The sequence below is a fragment of the Fringilla coelebs genome, assembly GCF_963513975.1.
Source record: "Fringilla coelebs genome assembly, contig: SCAFFOLD_354, whole genome shotgun sequence".
NCBI classification, from domain to species: domain Eukaryota; kingdom Metazoa; phylum Chordata; class Aves; order Passeriformes; family Fringillidae; genus Fringilla; species Fringilla coelebs.
Genome location: NW_028167585.1, coordinates 5,046 through 25,000, shown reverse-complemented (window position 1 = coordinate 25,000; position 19,955 = coordinate 5,046). Strand labels below are relative to the sequence as shown.

The 19,955-nt window shown below is 57.8% G+C and overlaps 3 protein-coding genes across 3 annotated transcripts in view; 2 read left to right on the top strand and 1 right to left on the bottom strand.

Moving 5' to 3' along the window:
- Positions 1-262, bottom strand: part of SPTBN4 (spectrin beta, non-erythrocytic 4) — a gene marked incomplete at both ends in the record, with an annotated part of 26,590 nt that extends 26,328 nt beyond the window's left edge. The window contains one exon of the mRNA XM_084227245.1: positions 127-262. Within this exon, the coding sequence (XP_084083371.1) occupies positions 127-262 (136 nt within the window). The remainder of the gene's footprint in view (positions 1-126) is intronic.
- Positions 263-7,603: 7,341 nt separating this feature from the next.
- On the top strand, positions 7,604-8,613 carry LOC311165730 (uncharacterized protein; the record flags this gene model as incomplete). Its single annotated transcript, XM_084227244.1, has 1 exon — positions 7,604-8,613. The coding sequence occupies one exon, from the start codon at positions 7,604-7,606 to the stop codon at positions 8,300-8,302; it is 699 nt and encodes a 232-aa protein (XP_084083370.1). The 3' UTR covers positions 8,303-8,613.
- A 943-nt stretch (positions 8,614-9,556) lies between these two features.
- On the top strand, positions 9,557-16,845 carry LOC311165732 (uncharacterized protein; the record flags this gene model as incomplete). Its single annotated transcript, XM_084227246.1, has 3 exons — positions 9,557-9,707; positions 13,844-13,903; positions 14,759-16,845. The coding sequence occupies 3 exons, from the start codon at positions 9,557-9,559 to the stop codon at positions 16,192-16,194; spliced, it is 1,647 nt and encodes a 548-aa protein (XP_084083372.1). The 3' UTR covers positions 16,195-16,845.
- Between the last annotated feature and the right edge of the window lie 3,110 nt (positions 16,846-19,955).

Genomic DNA, 19,955 nt, shown 5'->3' with positions numbered 1-19,955 from the left:
TTGGGGTCTTCAATTTTTTTTTTGTTTTTTTTTTTTTTAATGGGGAGAAATCAGAGAATTTTTTAGGGGGAATATTTTGATTTTTTTGGGGTGTTTTTCTTTTTTGGGGAGGGGGTCTTCACTCACCAGCCAAGGCCTTGATCCGGGAGCACTCGAAGATTTTGGGGTCCCCCCAGGCTCGGGGGTCCGGGGGGGGATCCCAGGGGCCGTTGTTGTTGTTGGGGGGAGGGGCGGCCTCCATGTTGTCCAGCTCGGCCGCCATGTTGGGGGGGGGGGGTCCCCAAAATTGGGGAGGGGTCCCACAACGAGCTCGGGGGGGGGGGCCTGGAAGAGATTTTGGGGTGGGGGGGGTTCAGGTTTTTGACCCCTGAGTTGGTTTAGGGGGGGGCTGAGAACCCCCAAAATTCAATGAGACCCCTCCCCCAGAGACCCCCTCCCCAAAATCCCCCCCCAAGACCCCCCAAATCCCTCCTGAGACCCCCCCAAAATTCTCAGAGACCCCCCCCAAATCCATTGAGACCCCCAAAGTCCTTCCTGAGACCCCCCCAAGACCCCCAAAATTCAATGAGACCCCTCCCCAAAATTCTTAGGGACCCCAAATCCATCAAGACCCCCCCCCCCCGAGACCCCCAAAATTCCCAGAGACCCCCAAATCCATTCAGGACCCCTCCTCTAAGCCCCCCCAAAATCCTCTGAGAATCCCCAGGATCCTCCAACCTCCAAAACCCCCCTAAAATCCACCCTGGGCACCCCAAGACCCCCCAAAAATCCCCCAAGACCCCCAAAACCCTCCCAGACCTTCCAAGACCCCCAAGGATCCCCAAAATCCCCCCAAATCCCCTTAAAAAATCCCTCAATATCCCCAAAATCCCAGCAGGACCCCCCAAAATCCCTCCCAGACCTCCAGCAAACCCCAAAATTCCCCCAAACTCCCCCAAATCTCTCGGAGCCCCCCCCCCCCAAAAAAAACCCAAGACCTCCAAAATTCCCCCCAAATCCCCGAATTTCCCCCAAATCCCCTAAAATTCCACCCCAAATCCAATAAAATCCCCCCAAATTTCCCAAAATCCCCCCTAAATCTCCTTAAATTTCCCAGAATTTCCCCGAATTTCCCCTAAAATCCCAAAATTCCCCTAAACTCCCCCAAATCTCTTCACAGACCCCCCCGCACCCCCCAAAACCTCCTCAAGACCCCCGGAGCATCCCCAAAAAACCCAAGACCTCCAAAATTCCCCCCAAACCCCCCGAATTTCCCCCAAATCCCCTAAAATTCCACCCCAAATCCAATAAAATCCCCCCCAAATTTCCCCAAATCCCCCCCAAATTTCCCCAAATCCCCCAAATTTCCCCAAATCCCCCTAAATCCCCAAAATTCCCCCGAATTTCCACAAATTTCCCCTAAAATCCCCCACAAATTTCCCCAAAATCCCCAAAATTCCCCCAAACTCCCCAAATCTCTTCACAGACCCCCCCGCACCCCCCAAAACCTCCTCAAGACCCCCGGAGCATCCCCAAAAAACGCAAGACCTCCAAAATTCCCCCCAAATCCCCCGAATTTCCCCCAAACCCCCCGAATTTCCCCCAAATCCCCTAAAATTCCACCCCAAATCCAATGAAATCCCCCCCAAATTTCCCCAAATCCCCCCCAAATTTCCCCAAATCCCCCCCAAATCCCCTAAAATTCCCCCGAATTTCCACAAATTTCCCCTAAAATCCCCCCAAATTCCCCAAAAATCCCCAAATTCCCCCAAATCCCCCAAATCTCTTCACAGACCCCCTCCCCTGCGCCCCCCAAAATCTCAAGACCCCCGGAGCATCCCAAAAAACCCAAGACCTCCAAAATTCCCCCCAAACCCCCCGAATTTCCCCCAAACCCCCCGAATTTCCCCCAAATCCCCTAAAATTCCACCCCAAATCCAATAAAATCCACCCCAAATTTCCCCAAATCCCCCCCAAATTTCCCTAAATCCCCCCTAAATCCCCTAAAATTCCCCCGAATTTCCCCTAAAATCCCCCCCAAATTCCAAAAAATCCCCAAAATTCCCCCAAACTCCCCCAAATCTCTTCACAGACCCCCCCGCACCCCCCAAAACCTCCTCAAGACCACCGGATCCCCCCCCAAAAACCCAAGACCTCCAAAATTCCCCCCAAACCCCCCGAATTTCCCCCAAATCCCCTAAAATTCCACCCCAAATCCAATAAAATCCCCCCCAAATTTCCCCAAATCCCCCCCAAATTTCCCCAAATCCCCTAAAATTCCTCCGAATTTCCCCTAAAATCCCCCCCAAATTCCCCAAAAATCCCCAAATCCCCCCAAATCCCCCTCCCCCCCCCAGGCCCGGCCCCTCCCGCCCGTGACCTTGAGGGACCCCTCCCCTCCCCCACCCCCCTCCATCCCGGGACCCCCCCCCCAAATCCCCCCCAAAAACCCCAAAATCCCCCCCGGGACCCCCTCCCCAAATCCCCCCCTCCCCTCCCCCACCCCCATCCCCATCACCTGCCGGGCCTGGGAACGCCGGGAATTCTGGGAATTTTGGGAATTCTGGGAATGCGGGGATGGAGGGGGGGGGAGGGGTGGCGGGGTGGGGGAGGGGAGGGGTCCCCGATTTTGGGGTGGGGGGGTGGGGGGGTGGGGGAGGGGTCGCTGCCGCCGCCGCCGCCGCCGCCGCTCCCGCCCGGAGCGCGCGACACCGCCCGCGCCCCTCCCCCACCCGCGCCCCTCCCCCACCAGCACCGGGACACGCCCCTCCCCCCCCTCCCCTCCCCAAAATTCCCAAAAAATTCCCAAAAAATTCCCAAAAAATTCCCAAAGCGGGATGAGGGGGATCGGGCAGCGTTATCCCAAATTTCCCCGTTATCCCGAATTTCCCCCTTATCCCAAAATTTCCCCTTATCCTGGAATTTCTGCTATCCCGGAATTCCCGTTATCCCAAATTTCCCCGTTATCCCGAATTTCCCCTCCATCCCGGAATTCCCATTACCCTGGAATGTCCTCGTTACCCCGGAATTCCCAATTTTTCTGTTATCCCAAATTTCCCTGATATCCCGAATTTCCCCTTATCCCAGAATTCCCGTTATCCTGGAATTTCTGCTATCCTGGAATTCCCAAATTTCCCCGTTATCCCGAATTTCCCCTCGATCCCAGAATTCCCATTACCCTGGAATGTCCTCGATATCCCGGAATTCCCATTATCCCAAATTTCCCCGTTATCCCGAATTTCCCCTCGATCCCAGAATTCCCATTACCCTGGAATGTCCTCGATATCCCGGAATTCCCATTATCCCAAATTTCCCTGCTATCCCGAATTTCCCCTCCATCCCAGAATTCCCATTATCCTGGAATTTCTGCTATCCTGACATTCCCGATTTTCCCCTTATCCCAGCACTCCCATGATCCCAGAATTCCTGTTATCCCAAAGTTCCCGTTTTTCTGCTATTCCTGTTAGCCCAGAATTCCCATTATTCTGATATTCCCAATTTTCCTGTTATCCCAGTTTCCCATTATCCCACTCCCAGTTATCCCAGTTTCCCATTATCCCAGCTCCCCATTATCCCAGTTATCCCAGAATTCCCATTATCCCAATTCCCCGTTATCCCAGTTATCTCAGTTCCCCATTATCCCAGTTATCCCAGTTTGTATCCCCATTATCCCAGTTATCCCAGTTTCCCCCCCATTATCCCAGTATCCCCATCATCCCAGTTATCCCAGTTTCCCCCCATCATCCCAGTTCCCCAGTTATCCCAGTTTCCCCCCCATTATCCCAGTTTCCCCCCACTATCCCAGTTCCCAATTATCCATTTCCCAATTATCCCAGTCTCCACATTATCCCAGTTATCCCAGTTCCCCATTATCCCAGTTTTCCCCCATTATCCCAGTTTCCCCAACATCCCAGTTCCCCATTATCCCAGTTATCCCAGTTCCCCCATTATCCCACTCTCCCCAGTAATCCCAGTATCCCCAATATCCCCATTATCCCAGTTTCCCCCCCGTTATCCCAGTTCCCAATTATCCATTTCCCAATTATCCTACTCCCCCCATTATCCCAGTTATCCCAGTTCCCCATTATCCCAGTTATCCCAGTTTCCCCATTATCCCAGTTTCCTCATTATCCCAGTTTCCCGCCATTATCCCAGTTTCCCCCCATTATCCCAGTTTTCCCAACATCCCAGTTCCCAATTATCCCAATTATCCCAGTTCCCCCATTATCCCAGTATCCCCATTATCCCAGTTACTTTCCCTGTTATCCCAGAATTCCCATTACCCCAGTTCCCCATTATCCCACTCTCCCAGTTCCCCCCATTATCCCAGTTTCCCCCTCCATCATCCCAGTTTCTCCCCATTATCCCAGTTCCCCCATTATCCCACTCTCCCCAGTTATCCCAGTTCCCCCCCATTATCCCAGTTCCCCCCATTATCCCATTTTTCCTGTTATCCCAGTCCCCCCCCCCCCTTTATCCTGTGCTTCCCAGTTATCCCAGTACCCCACGATGCCTGAGAGACTGGGATCCTATGGACTGGGATAAACTGGACTGGGTTATATGGAACTGGGATCCTATGGACTGGGATAAACTGGACTGGGTTATATGGAACTGGGATCCTATGGACTGGGATCCTATGGACTGGGTTATATGGAACTGGGATCCTATGGACTGGGATAAACTGGACTGGGTTATATGGAACTGGGATCCTATGGACTGGGATAAACTGGACTGGGTTATATGGAACTGGGATCCTATGGACTGGGATAAACTGGACTGGGTTATATGGAACTGGGATCCTATGGACTGGGATAAACTGGACTGGGATAGCCCAGACTGGGATCCTATGGACTGGGATAAACTGGACTGGGATAGCCCAGACTGGGATCCTATGGACTGGGATAAACTGGACTGGGTTATATGGAACTGGGATCCTATGGACTGGGATCCTATGGACTGGGTTATATGGAACTGGGATCCTATGGGCTGGGATAAACTGGACTGGGTTATATGGAACTGGGATCCTATGGACTGGGATAAACTGGACTGGGTTATATGGAACTGGGATCCTATGGACTGGGATAAACTGGACTGGGATAGCCCAGACTGGGATCCTATGGACTGGGATAAACTGGACTGGGATAGCCCAGACTGGGATCCTATGGACTGGGATAAACTGGACTGGGTTATATGGAACTGGGATCCTATGGACTGGGATAAACTGGACTGGGTTATATGGAACTGGGATCCTATGGGCTGGGATAAACTGGACTGGGTTATATGGAACTGGGATCCTATGGACTGGGATAAACTGGACTGGGTTATATGGAACTGGGATCCTATGGACTGGGATAAACTGGACTGGGTTATATGGAACTGGGATCCTATGGACTGGGATAAACTAGACTGGGATAGCCCAGACTGGGATCCTATGGACTGGGATAAACTGGACTGGGTTATACGGAACTGGGATCCTATGGACTGGGATAAACTGGACTGGGTTATATGGAACTGGGATCCTATGGACTGGGATAAACTGGACTGGGTTATATGGAACTGGGATCCTATGGACTGGGATAAACTGGACTGGGATAGCCCAGACTGGGATCCTATGGAGTGGGATAAACTGGACTGGGATAGCCCAGACTGGGATCCTATGGACTGGGATAAACTGGACTGGGATAGCCCAGACTGGGATCCTATGGACTGGGATAAACTGGACTGGGTTATATGGAACTGGGATCCTATGGACTGGGATAAACTGGACTGGGATAGCCCAGACTGGGATCCTATGGACTGGGATAAACTGGAACTGGGTTATATGGAACCGGGATCCTATGGAGTGGGATAAACTGGACTGGGATAATCTGGACTGGGATAAACTGGACTGGGATAAACTGGACTGGGATAAACTAGGGACTGGGACTGTATAAACTGGAACCCTGTGGAAGGGGATCCTATGGATTGCGATCATACAGACTGGGATAACCTGGACTGGGATTATATGGACTGGGATCAAATAGGGACTGGGACCGTGCGGACTGGGATAAACTGGACTGGGATTATATGGACTGGGATCAAATAGGGACTGGGACCGTACGGACTGGGATAAACTGGACTGGGATTATATGGACTGGGATCAAATAGGGACTGGGACCGTGCGGACTGGGATAAACTGGACTGGGATCCCACCAAACTGGGACCGGGACGGTAAAAACAGTGATCGCATGGAAGAGGCGGGATAACAGAGATCGATAAGGGCTGGAAATAGGAGGAGTGGGTGGGGATAGGGAGGAGGAGGAGGAGGAGTGAGAGGGGAGGAAGGAAGGAGGAGAAGGAGGGACGGTCAGGGAGGAGGAGGAGGGAGGGAAAGGGGAGGAAGGAAGGAGGAGAAGGAGGGACGGTCAGGGAGGAGGAGGAGGGAGGGAAAGGGAGGGGGAAAAAAGGAGAAGGAGGCGCGGAAAGAGAGAAGGACGGAGAGGCATGGAGGAGGAGGGATGGAAGAGGAGAAGGAGGTACGGATAGGGGGAAGGAGGAGGAGAGGGCATGGAAGAGGAGGAGCAGGATGAAGAGGAAGAGGAAGAGGAGGGCCAAAGGCGGATCCAGGCTGAGCAGACGGAACCACGCGCTCCAGCCCGGCCTGAATTGGCAGCCCCCACCTGTGGGATCATCGCCCCCCCCATCGCGCAGGTGAGCGGGGAGGGGGAGCTCGGCCCGGATATCCCGGGCGGTGCCTGGGTTGGGTTTTTGTGGGGATGTTCGGAGAATGAAGCAGCCCGAGGCTGAGCGGAAAAGGCCCCTCGGGGGGACATCGGGGGGTGCCGGTGGCGGCTGGCGGCAGAGGCAGCCTGGAGGAGCAGAGCCCTGTGTCCGCCAGGAGCCCAAAGTGGGGAGCGCAGAGAGGGGGGAGCGCCGCCATGGGCGGGAGCCTGAGGAGCCCGGAGAGGGGCAGGGGGGACTCCTTGGAGCCGCTGCAGCCCCGAGCAGAGAATGAGGGGAGAAGGGAGCCCGGGAGCCCGAACAGCCCCGGCATCCCGAGATGGGCAGAGCCGAGAGGGGGGAGTGCGTCCCCGGGGATGCACCGGGGGGATCCCCTTGTCCTGTGGCACGGAGGCAAATCCCATCCTGTCCTTGTCCTTCCTCCCCAGAGCAGGAGCTGAGCATGGAGAGCAGGGAGGACAAATCCCCGCGGCAGAACCTGGTGGAAGAGGCCGTTTGGAGCGGCTGCACGGCGCAGGAACCCGACGGGGAGGAAAAGCCCCGGAGATCCCGCACGAGGAGGGGCTGCAAACGCAGATCAGAGGGATGTGAGGGGGAAAGAGCCAGCCTGGGCCGGGAAGGCGACCAGAGATCGAGGCAGAGCTCGGAGCTGGTGCTGCATGAGCAGCTCCATGATGGGGAGAAGCCCCACAGGTGTGGGGAGTGTGGGAAGAGCTTCAGCTGGAGCTCCAGCTTGATCCTGCACCAGGTGATCCACACAGGAGAGCGGCCCTATGAGTGTGGGGAGTGTGGGATGAGCTTCAGGCGAAGCTCTCACCTGATCAGGCACCAGGTGATCCACACTGGGGAGAGACCCTACGAGTGTCCCCAGTGTGGGAAGAGCTTCAGCAGGAGCTCCGGCCTCATGGAGCACCAGAGGATCCACACTGGGGAGAGGCCCTACGAGTGTTCTGAGTGTGGGAAGGGGTTTAAGACCAGCTCCTATCTCCTCCTGCACTATCGGATTCACACTGAGGAGAGGCCCTTCCAATGCCCTGAGTGTGGGAAGGGATTCAGGGACAACTCCACCCTCGTACAGCATCAACGCATCCACACCACAGAGAGACCCCACGAGTGTGGGGAGTGTGGGAAGAGCTTCAGAAGGAGCTCCCACCTGATCAGCCATCAGATGATCCACACTGGGGTGAAGCCCTATGAGTGTGTTGAGTGTGGGAAGAGCTTCAGCCGCAGCTCCAGCCTGCTCCAGCATCGGAACATCCACACCGGGGAGAGGCCCTACAAGTGTGGGTATTGTGAGAAAAGCTTCAGCCACCATTCCACCCTGATCAGGCACCACATGATCCACACCGGGGAGAGGCCCTACGAGTGTTCCCAGTGTGGGAAGGGGTTCACGAGCAGCTCCCATCTCCTCCTGCACTATCGGATTCACACGGACGAGAGGCCCTTTCAATGCCCTGAGTGTGGGAAGGGATTCATGCACAACTCCCAACTCATCATCCACCGGCGCATCCACACTGGGGAGAGGCCCTACGAGTGTCCCCAGTGTGGGAAGAGCTTCTCCAGCAGCTCTCACTTGACCCAACATCAACGGAGGCACCACTGAGGGAAGCCCTGAGAGTGCCCTGATTTCAAAAAGAGCTTTGTGCCTTCTCCAGCTCCATCCCCCACTGGAGGAACCGCTTTGGGCACAGCTCTGTTCACCCACATTCCCTGTGATCCATGGTGGGAACACACCTGGCTGCTTCTCCTTTTGGTTTGGCCTAATTTTAATTCTCTTCTCCATCTCTTTGTGCTCCAAAAGGCAATACGGATTCATCCGTCATCTCAAAACGACTCAAATCACACCGAAAACAGCTCAATCCCACCACAAAACAAATCCGTCCCACACCAAACTCGATTCCAAAGGCACCAGGCCGAGACGGTGTCGGGAGCACACTGGGAGAAGTGGGATCCCAGTTGGGAGCGGTGGGATGGGGATTGTGTGGGGTTGGGTGTGTGGGATGATTCTGATAGCAAATAAAACTCTCAGACTTACTGCTTTCTGTCCCGTTCATGTTCAGTCCGTTGCAGTTCTGTTTGCAGAGCGCCGCCTCCCAGAGCGTCCCCTCAGAGTTGCCGCCCTTGGCCTGAGCCCGCCCCTTTCCCCTCACGGTTCCGCCCTTTCCCCGCCCCTTTCCCCTCACGGTTCCGCCCTTTCCCCGCCCCCTTTCCCCTCACGGTTCCCGCCCTTTCCCCGCCCCCTTTCCCCTCACGTTCCGCCCTTTCCCCGCCCCCTTTCCCCTCACGGTTCCTCCATCGTTCCCTTTCCCCTCACGGTTCCCCCCCTTTCCCCTCACGGTTCCTCCATCGTTCCCTTTCCCCTCACGGTTCGGCCTTCGGGAACGGAGGAGGAGGAGGGAGGGAGGAAGAAGCCGAGCGGCCGCAGCACAAGAGGAGAGGGAGAATCTCGTGGCCCTGGCGCTCCCTGGAGTGGCCGCAGCCCCGGGAGCATCGCCCCCCATGCCTCAGGTGCCCGGGGAGGGAGAGCTCGGCCCAAATATCCCGGGGGGTGCCCGGGTTTGGGGTTTGTTGGGGGGGATGTTTGCAGCTGGCAGGGCTCCAAAGCCGAACCGCAGATGGGCTTGGGGGGACATCGGGGGGTCCCCGGGAGGTGATTTTGGGGGGTCCGGGGGCCGGCAGTGGCTGCTCCCAGTGTGAGCCCCCTCACTCCCGGTCATTCCCTATGAAGATGGAATTTGCTTCCAGGAGGGACTGCGAGAGGGAGGCAGGTCAGGGAGGAGGAGGAGGAGAAGGGATGGAAGGGGAGGGATGGAAGAGGAGAAGGAGGTGGGGATGAGACAGAGGAGAAGGAGGGGAGATGGAAGAGGAGGAGCAGGATGAAGAGGAAGAGGAAGAGGAAGAGGAGGGCCAAAGGCGGATCCAGGCTGAGCAGACGGAACCACGCGCTCCAGCCCGGCCTGAATTGGCAGCCCCCACCTGTGGGATCATCGCCCCCCCCCATCGCGCAGGTGAGCGGGGAGGGGGAGCTCGGCCCGGATATCCCGGGCGGTGCCTGGGTTGGGTTTTTGTGGGGATGTTCGGAGAATGAAGCAGTCGGAGGCTGAGCGGAAAAGGCCCCTCGGGGGGACATCGGGGGGTGCCGGTGGCGGCTGGCGGCAGAGGCAGCCTGGAGGAGCAGAGCCCTGTGTGCCCCAGGAGCCCAAAGTGGGGAGCGCAGAGAGGGGGGAGCTCCGCCATGGGCGGGAGCCTGAGGAGCCCGGAGAGGGGCAGGGGGGACTCCTTGGAGCCGCTGCAGCCCCGAGCAGAGAATGAGGGGAGAAGGGAGACCGGGAGCCCGAACAGCCCCGGCATCCCGAGATGGGCAGAGCCGAGAGGGGGGAGTGCGTCCCCGGGGATGCACCGCGGGGATCCCCTTGCCCTGAGGCACGGAGGCAAATCCCATCCTGTCCTTGTCCTTCCTCCCCAGAGCAGGAGCTGAGCATGGAGAGCAGGGAGGACAAATCCCCGCGGCAGAACCTGGTGGAAGAGGCCGTTTGGAGCGGCTGCACGGCGCAGGAACCCGACGGGGAGGAAAAGCCCCGGAGATCCCGCACGAGGAGGGGCTGCAAACGCAGATCAGAGGGATGTGAGGGGGAAGGAGCCAGCCTGGGCCGGGAAGGCGGCCGGAGATCGAGGCAGAGCTCGGAGCTGGTGCTGCATGAGCAGCTCCATGATGGGGAGAAGCCCCACAGGTGTGGGGAGTGTGGGAAGAGCTTCAGCTGGAGCTCCAGCTTGATCCTGCACCAGGTGATCCACACAGGGGAGCGGCCCTATGAGTGTGGGGAGTGTGGGATGAGCTTCAGGCGAAGCTCTCACCTGATCAGGCACCAGGTGATCCACACTGGGGAGAGACCCTATGAGTGTCCCCAGTGTGGGAAGAGCTTCAGCAGGAGCTCCGGCCTCATGGAGCACCAGAGGATCCACACTGGAGAGAGGCCCTACGAGTGTGGGGAGTGTGGGAGGAGGTTCAGCCACCATTCTGCCCTGACTGTGCACCTAAAGATCCACACCGGGGAGAGGCCCTACGAGTGTTCTGAGTGTGGGAAGGGGTTTAAGACCAGCTCCTATCTCCTCCTGCACTATCGGATTCACACTGAGGAGAGGCCCTTCCAATGCCCTGAGTGTGGGAAGGGATTCAGGGACAACTCCACCCTCGTACAGCATCAACGCATCCACACCACGGAGAGACCCCACGAGTGTGGGGAGTGTGGGAAGAGCTTCAGAAGGAGCTCCCACCTGATCAGCCATCAGATGATCCACACTGGGGTGAAGCCCTATGAGTGTGTTGAGTGTGGGAAGAGCTTCAGCCGCAGCTCCAGCCTGCTCCAGCATCGGAACATCCACACTGGGGAGAGGCCCTACAAGTGTGGGTATTGTGAGAAAAGCTTCAGCCACCATTCCACCCTGATCAGGCACCACATGATCCACACCGGGGAGAGGCCCTACGAGTGTTCTGAGTGTGGGAAGGGGTTCAGGAGCAGCTCCCATCTCCTCCTGCACTATCGGATTCACACGGATGAGAGGCCTTTCCAGTGCCCCGAGTGTGGGAAGGGATTCATGCACAACTCCCAACTCATCATCCACCGGCGCATCCACACCGGGGAGAGGCCCTACGAGTGTCCCCAGTGTGGGAAGAGCTTCTCCAGCAGCTCTCACTTGACCCAACATCAACGGAGGCACCACTAAGGGAAGCCCTGAGAGTGCCCTGATTTCAAAAAGAGCTTTGTGCCTTCTCCAGCTCCATCCCCCACTGGAGGAACCACTTTGGAGACAGCTCTGTTCACCCACATTCCCTGTGATCCATGGTGGGAACACACCTGGCTGCTTCTCCTTTTGGTTTGGCCTAAGTTTAATTCTCTTCTCCATCTCTTTGCGCTCCAAAAGGCAATATGGATTCATCTGTCCTCTCAAAACGACTCAAATCACACTGAAAACAGCTCAATCCCACCACAAAACAAATCCGTCCCACACCAAACTCGATTCCAAAGGCACCAGGCCGAGACGGTGTCGGGAGCACACTGGGAGAAGTGGGATCCCAGTTGGGAGCGGTGGGATGGGGATTGTGTGGGGCTGGGTGTGTGGGATGTATCTGATAGCAAATAAAACTCTCAGACTTACTGCTTTGTGTCCCGTTCATGTTCAGTCCGTTGCAGTTCTGTTTGCAGAGCGCCGCCTCCCAGAGCGTCCCCTCAGAGTTGCCGCCCTTGGCCTGAGCCCGCCCCTTTCCCCTCACGGTTCCCGCCCTTGGCCTGAGCCCGCCCCTTTCCCCTCACGGTTCCGCCCTTGGCCTGAGCCCGCCCCTTTCCCCTCACAGTTCCGCCCTTTCCCCGCCCCTTTCCCCTCACGGTTCCCGCCCTTTCCCCGCCCCTTTCCCCTCACGGTTCCGCCCTTTCCCCGCCCCTTTCCCCTTACGGTTCCGCCCTTTCCCCGCCCCTTTCCCCTCACGGTCCCGCCCTTTCCCCGCCCCTTTCCCCTCACGGTCCCGCCCTTTCCCCGCCCCTTTCCTCTCACTGTTCCGCCGTTTCCCCGCCCCCTTTCCCCTCACGGTTCCCGCCCTTTCCCCGCCCCTTTCCCCTCACGGTTCCGCCCTTTTCCCGCCCCTTTTCCCCTCACGGTTCCCGCCCTTTCCCCGCCCCTTTCCCCTCACGGTTCCGCCGTTTCCCCGCCCCCTTTCCCCTCACGGTTCCCGCCCTTTCCCCGCCCCCTTTCCCCTCACGGTTCCCGCCCTTTCCCCTCACGGTTCCTCCATCGTTCCCTTTCCCCTCACGGTTCCCCCCATTCCTCGTTCCCTTTCCCCTCACGGTTCGGCCTTCGGGAACGGAGAAGGAGGAGGAGGGAGGGAGGAACAAGCCGAGCGGCCGCAGCACAAGAGGAGAGGGAGAATCTCGTGGTCCTGGCGCTCCCTGGAGTGGCCGCAGCCCCGGGAGCATCGCCCCCCATCCCGCAGGTGCCCGGGGAGGGGGAGCTCGGCCCAAATATCCCGGGGGGTGCCTGGGTTTGGGGTTTGTTGGGGGGATGTTTGCAGATGGGTGGGCTCCAAAGCCGAACAGCAGATGGGCTTGGGGGGATATCGGGGGGTCCCCGGGAGGTGATTTTGGGGGGTCCGGGGGCCGGCAGTGGCTGCTCCCAGTGTGAGCCCCCTCACTCCCGGTCATTCCCTATGAAGATGGAATTTGCTTCCAGGAGGGACTGCGAGAGGGAGGCGGGTCAGGGAGGAGGAGGAGGAGAAGGGATGGAAGGGGAGGGATGGAAGAGGAGAAGGAGGTGGGGATAAGACAGAGGAGGAGGAGGAGGAGGGAGATGGGAGAGGAGGAGCGGGATGAAGAGGAAGAGGAAGAGGAAGAGGAGGGCCAAAGGCGGATCCAGGCTGAGCAGACGGAACCACGCGCTCCAGCCCGACCTGAATTGGCAGCCCCCACCTGTGGGATCATCGCCCCCCCCATCGCGCAGGTGAGCGGGGAGGGGGAGCTCGGCCCGGATATCCCGGGCGGTGCCTGGGTTGGGTTTTTGTGGGGATGTTCGGAGAATGAAGCAGTCGGAGGCTGAGCGGAAAAGGCCCCTCGGGGGGACATCGGGGGGTGCCGGTGGCGGCTGGCGGCAGAGGCAGCCTGGAGGAGCAGAGCCCTGTGTCCGCCAGGAGCCCAAAGTGGGGAGCGCAGAGAGGGGGGAGCGCCGCCATGGGCGGGAGCCTGAGGAGCCCGGAGAGGGGCAGGGGGGACTCCTTGGAGCCGCTGCAGCCCCGAGCAGAGAATGAGGGGAGAAGGGAGCCCGGGAGCCCGAACAGCCCCGGCATCCCGAGATGGGCAGAGCCGAGAGGGGGGAGCTTTTGGGATTGCTGGGACTGCCAGCAGCCTGGGCAGGGCGGGCACCGAGGAGAAGGGGGACCCCCAATCCAAGGGTGACCCCCAGCAGCTGGGACAGGGGGGAACCCCAAACACCAGAGGGGAGGGACCAGGGATGGGGAACACCTGGGAGGCTTTTTAGGGCTGAATCTTGGTGTTTGGGAGGTTCTTACAGAGCCCACATGTCTGGGGACTGTAGAGATGGACTCGGGCAGAGGGACCTTCAAACTCAGCGTGCTCATCCCTTGTTTTCCCCAAACCAGGATTTCCCAATCCCTGTGAGGCTGTGAGGAAGAGGAAGATGTCCCAGGACACTGAGGCAGGTGAGGAGGAAGTCAGTGCCTCTGGGAATGCTTAAAATCAGAGGGTTTTGGGAAAGCTGCAAAAGAAAAGCCTCAGAGACAGTAGAACTGTGATTAGAGCTATGCAGCAGCCATAAGATTGCTCAGCAGGAAAATTATATAAGAAGTAGAATGTAAAGAGAAATAGAGCAGTGGTCTGTGCATTAATGCTCATCTAGAATAACTCCCTAACCTGCAGAAAAGTAAATCTAGCAAATTGATGGCAAGTTCCAAGGTTAATAGTGGAGCTGAGTGCATTAAGGCTTACAAGCAGGATTGTATTTGAAATAAGCCAGTTTTAAGCAAGTTTTAAACTCAGTGCATTAAGGCTTACAAGCAGGATTGTATTTGAAATAAGCCAGTTTTAAGCAAGTTTTAAGCTCAGTGCATTAAGGCTTACAAGCAGGATTGTATTTGAAATAAGCAAGTTTAAAGCAAGTTTTAAGCTCAGTGCATTAAGGCTTACAAGCAGGATTGTATTTGAAATAAGCCAGTTTTAACCGAAGGTACGTGTGCTTAGAGTGCTTGGATAGAACCACTGTCAATGTGCTTTTGCTTTGTGTGATTGGTCAAAAACCTTTTAAAGTAAGATTGGAGATTTAAGTTCTTTGTCTGCTCCCTGGTGTGTGAGCTGCTGGCATCTTCCCATGGTCATAACCATGAAATGAGAGCCATGCTGGAAAATGAAACAGCTCAGGACGGGTTCCTGTGTGTGATCTGTGCACAGCCCCGAGCTGGCCATGAGAGCCCCTCTCCCCTCTGTGCCAGCCCTGGGGGGATCCCCTTGCCCTGTGGCACGGAGGCAAATCCCATCCTGTCCTTGTCCTTCCTCCCCAGAGCAGGAGCTGAGCATGGAGAGCAGGGAGGACAAATCCCCGCGGCAGAACCTGGTGGAAGAGGCCGTTTGGAGCGGCTGCACGGCGCAGGAACCCGACGGGGAGGAAAAGCCCCGGAGATCCCGCACGAGGAGGGGCTGCAAACGCAGATCAGAGGGATGTGAGGGGGAAAGAGCCAGCCTGGGCCGGGAAGGCGGCCGGAGATCGAGGCAGAGCTCGGAGCTGGTGCTGCATGAGCAGCTCCATGATGGGGAGAAGCCCCACAGGTGTGGGGAGTGTGGGAAGAGCTTCAGGTGGAAATCACACCTGATCAATCACCAGATGATCCACAGAGGGGAAAAGCCCTACGAATGTGGGGAGTGTGGGAAGAGTTTCAGGTGGAACTCCAAGCTCGTGGAGCATCAGATCATTCACACCGATCAACGGCCCTACGAGTGTGGGGAGTGTGGGAAAAGCTTCAGCTTCAGCTCCAGCCTGATCAAGCACCGGAAAATCCACACTGGGGAGAGGCCCCACGAGTGTGGGGAGTGTGGGAAGAGCTTCAGGACCAGCACCCACCTGATCAGCCACCAGATGAGCCACACTGGGGAGAAGCCCTACAAGTGTGGGGAGTGTGGGCAGAGCTTCAGTCGAAGGTCCAACCTCATCAGGCACCAGGTGATCCACACTGGGCAGAAACCCTACGAGTGTGGGGAGTGTGGGAAGAGCTTCAGGTGGAGCTCAGACCTCGTCAAACACCAGGTGATCCACACTGGGGAGAGGCCCCACGAGTGTGGGGAGTGTGGGAAGAACTTCAGCTGCAGCTCCCACCTGACCCTGCACCAGAGGATCCACACTGGGGAGAGACCCTACGAGTGTGGGGAGTGTGGGAAAAGCTTCAGCTGCAACTCCAGCCTGATCAAACACCAGAGGATCCACACTGGGGAGAGACCCTACGAGTGTGAGTGTGGCAAAAGCTTCAGCCAGAGCTCTGACCTGATCAAACACCAGAGGATCCACACTGGGGAGCGGCCCTACAAGTGTGGGGAGTGTGGGAAGAGCTTTAGGTCGAGCTCTGACCTGATCAAACACCAGAGGATCCACACTGGGGAAAGACCCTACGAGTGTGGGGAGTGTGGGAAGAGCTTTAGGGACCACGACACCCTGATGAGACACCGAAAAATCCACACCAGGGAGAAACCCTACGAGTGTGGGGAGTGTGGGAAGAGCTTTGGCTTCAACTCCCACCTCCTCCTGCACTCCCTCAGTCACAGGGAGGAGAGGCCCTTCTGCTGCCCCGACTGCGGGAAGGGATTCAAGTACAACTCCCAGCTGGTCGTGCACCGGAGGATCCACACCGGGGAGAGGCCCCACGAGTGTGGGGAGTGTGGGAAGAGCTTCTCACAGAGCTCTCACCTGAGCAGACACCGCTGCAGCCAGCGGGGAGGGAAGCCCTGAGAGCATCACCAGTGTGGGAAGAGCTTCAGGTGGGGCTTTGACCTCATCAAACACCAGAGGATCCACGCTGGGGAAAGACCCCACGAGTGTCCCCGGTGTGGGAAGAGCTTCAGGTGGGGCTCTGACCTGATCAAACACCAGAGGATCCACACTGGAGAACGTCCCTACAAGTGTGGGGAGTGTGGGAAGAACTTCTCAGAGCTCCAACTTGACCAGACACCGATGCAGCTGCTGATGAGGGAAGCCCTGAGAGTGTCCCAAGTGTGGGAAGAGCTTTAGGTCGAGCTCTGACCTGATCAAACACCGGAGGATCCACACCAGGGAGAAACCCTACGAGTGTCCCCAGTGTGGGAAGAGCTTCTCCAGCAGTTCTCACTTGACCCAACACCAGCTGAGGCACCACTAAGGGAAGCCCTGAGAGTGCCCTGATTTCAAAAAGAGCTCTGTGCCTTCTCCAGCTCCATCCCCCACTGGAAAAACCACTTTGGACACAGCTCTGTTCACCCACATTCCCTGTGATCCATGGTGGGAACTCACCTGGCTGCTTCTCCTTTTGGTTTGGCCTGAATTTTTTTATCTTCTCCCCGTCATTCCTCTCCAAAAGGCAGGAGGGATCGTTCTGTCACCTCAAAATCATTCAAGCACCACAAAAAACAGCTCAGTTTTAACTGAAAATGGCCAATCCCACCTCAAAATAAAAAATCTGCCTCTTCACCAGCTCGAATCCACAGCCAGCAGAGTGAGATGGGGTTGGGAGGAGAGGGGAGAAGGGGGATCCCCAATTTGGAGGGGTGGGATGGGGGGAAGGGGGATCCCAAATTTGGAGGGGAGAAGGGGGATCCCCAATTTGGAGGGGAGAAAGGGGATCCCCAAATTTGGAGGGGTGGGATGGGGAGAAGGGGGATCCCCAAATTTGGAGGGGAGAAGGGGGATCCCCAAATTTGGAGGGGTGGGGTGGGGAGAAGAGGGATCCCCAATTTGGACCAGTAAGATGGAGAGAAGAGGGATCCCCAATTTGGACCAGTAAGATGGAGAGAAGAGGGATCCCCAATTTGGAGGGGTGGGATGGGGAGAAGGGGGATCCCCAATTTGGAGGGGAGAAGGGGGATCCCCAAATTTGGAGGGGTGGGATGGGGAGAAGGGGGATCCCCAATTTTGGAGGGGTGGGATGGGGAGAAGGGGGATCCCCAATTTGGAGGGGAGAAGGGGGATCCCCAATTTGGAGGGGTGGGATGGGGAGAAGGGGGATCCCCAATTTGGAGGGGAGAAGGGGGATCCTCAAATTTGGAGGGGTGGGATGGGGAGAAATGGGATCCCCAATTTGGAGGGGTGGGATGGGGAGAAGGGGGATCCCCAATTTGGAGGGGTGGGATTAACCCTGCACTGATTTAATTGCCCCCTCCCCCGATTTAATTGACTCCTCCCCTGATTTAATTGTCCCCTCCCCTGATTTAATTGTCCCCTCCCCGATTTAATTGTCCCCTCCCCTGATTTAATTGCCCCTCCCCTGATTTAATTGACCCCTCCCCTGATTTAATTGACTCCTTCCCTGATTTAATTGCCCCTCCCCTGATTTAATTGACTCTGCCCTTATCAAATAGGGACTGGGATCAAATAGGGACTGGGATCTCCCAGTCCCTCCCACTCCCTTCCAGTCTCTCCCAGTTCCCTCCCAGTCCATCCCAGTCCCTCCCAGTCCATTCCCAGTCCATCCCAGTCCCTCCCAGTCCATCCCAGTCCCTCCCAGTCCCTCCCAGTCCATCCCAATCCCCTCCCAGTCCATCCCAATCCCCTCCTATTCCATTCCTATTCCATTCCAGTCCCCCCCAGTCCATCCCAGTCTCGCCCAGTCCCTCCCAGTCCATCCCAGTAACTCCCAGTTCCCCCAGTTCCGCAATTTCAAGATCATTTACCGTCGCTACGTCGGCTCCAGCCCCTCCCACTCCCTCCCAGTCCATCCCAGTCCCTCCCAGTCCCTCCCAGTCCCTCGCACTCCCTTCCAGTCTCTCCCAGTCCCTCCCAGTTCCCTCCCAGTTCAATCCCAGTCCCTCCCAGTCCCTCCCAGTTTCCTCCCAGTTCGATCCCGGTTCCCACCCAGTCCCTCCCAGTCCATCCCAGTTCCCTCCCAATTCCCTCCCAGTCCCCCCCACTCCTTCCCAGTCCATCCCAGTCCCCTTCCAGTCCATCCCAGTCCCTCCCAGTCCCTCCCAGTAACTCCCAGTTCCCCCAGTTTCGCAATTTCAAGATCATTTACCGTCACTACGCCGGCTCCAGCCCCTCCCAGTCCCTCCCAGTCCCTCCCAGTTCCCCCCCACTCCTTCCCAGTCCCTCCCAGTCCATCTCAGTCCCCTCCCAGTCCCTCCCAGCCCCTCCCAGTTCCCTCCCAGTCCATCCCAGTCCCTTCCCAGTCCCTTCCCAGTCCCTCCCAGTCCCTCCCAGTCCATCCCAGTAACTCCCAGTTCCCCCAGTTCCGCAATTTCAAGATCATTTACCGTCGCTACGCTGGCTCCAGTCCCTCCCAGTCCCTCCCAGTTCAATTCCAGTTCCTTCCCAGTCCCCTCCCAGTCCCCCCCAGTCCATCCCAGTGACTCCCAGTCCATCCCAGTCCCTCGCACTCCCTTCCAGTCTCTCCCAGTCCCTCCCAGTTCCATCCCAGTCCCTCCCAGTTCTCTCCCAGTCCATCCCAGTCCCTCCCAGTAACTCCCAGTTCCCCCAGTTCCGCAATTTCAAGATCATTTACCGTCGCTACGCCGGCTCCAGTCCCTCCCACTCCCACCCAGTCCCTCCCAGTTCCCTCCCAGTTCCCTCCCAGTCCCCCCGACTCCTTCCCAGTCCCTCCCAGTCCCCCCCAGTTCCCTCCCAGTCCCTCCCAGTCCATCCCAGTCCCCTCCCAGTCCCCTCCCAGTTCCCTCCCAGTCCCCTCCCAGTCCCTTCCAGTCCCTCTCAGTCTCGCCCAGTCCCTCCCAGTCCATCCCAATTCCCCCCAGTCCCCTCCCAGTCCCTTCCCAGTTCCATCCCAGTCCCATCCCAGTCCCTCCCAGTCCCTCCCAGTCCATCCCAGTCCATCCCAGTCCCTCCCAGTAACTCCCAGTTCCCCCAGTTCCGCAATTTCAAGATCATTTACCGTCGCTACGCCGGCTCCAGTCCCTCCCAGTCCCTCCCAGTCCCTCCCAGTCCATCCCAGTCCCTCCCAGTTCCCTCCCAGTCCCCTCCCAGTCCATCCCAGTCCCTCCCAGTTCCCTCCCAATCCCCTCCCAGTCCCCCCCACTCCTTCCCAGTCCCTCCCAGTCCCCTCCCAGTCCTTCCCAGTCCCTCCCAGTCCCCTCCCAGTCCCTCCCAGTCCCGCCCAGTCCCGCCCGGGGGCGCGGCCAAAACTCCTCGGAGCGATCGCGGAGCTCCCGGAGCGCTCCCGGTCCCGGTCCCGGTCCTGATTCCGATCCCGGTCCCGATCCCGGTCCCGATCCCGATCTCGATCCCGATCCCGATCCCGGTCCCGGTTCGATCCGGTTCGATCCGGTTCGGTTCGGTTCGGTTCACGGCCAGGGGATGAAGATCGCGATCTTCGGAGCCACCGGCAGAACCGGGCGGGTGACGCTGCCGCTGGCGCTGGAGCAGGGTACGGACACCCCAAAAACGGGCGCGGGGACACCCCAAAAACGGGCACGGGGACCCCAAAACGGGCACGGGGACCCCAAAATTTGGGGGGATTTGGGGAGATTTGGGACCCCAAAACCTAGGAATGGGGAGATCCCAAAACGGGC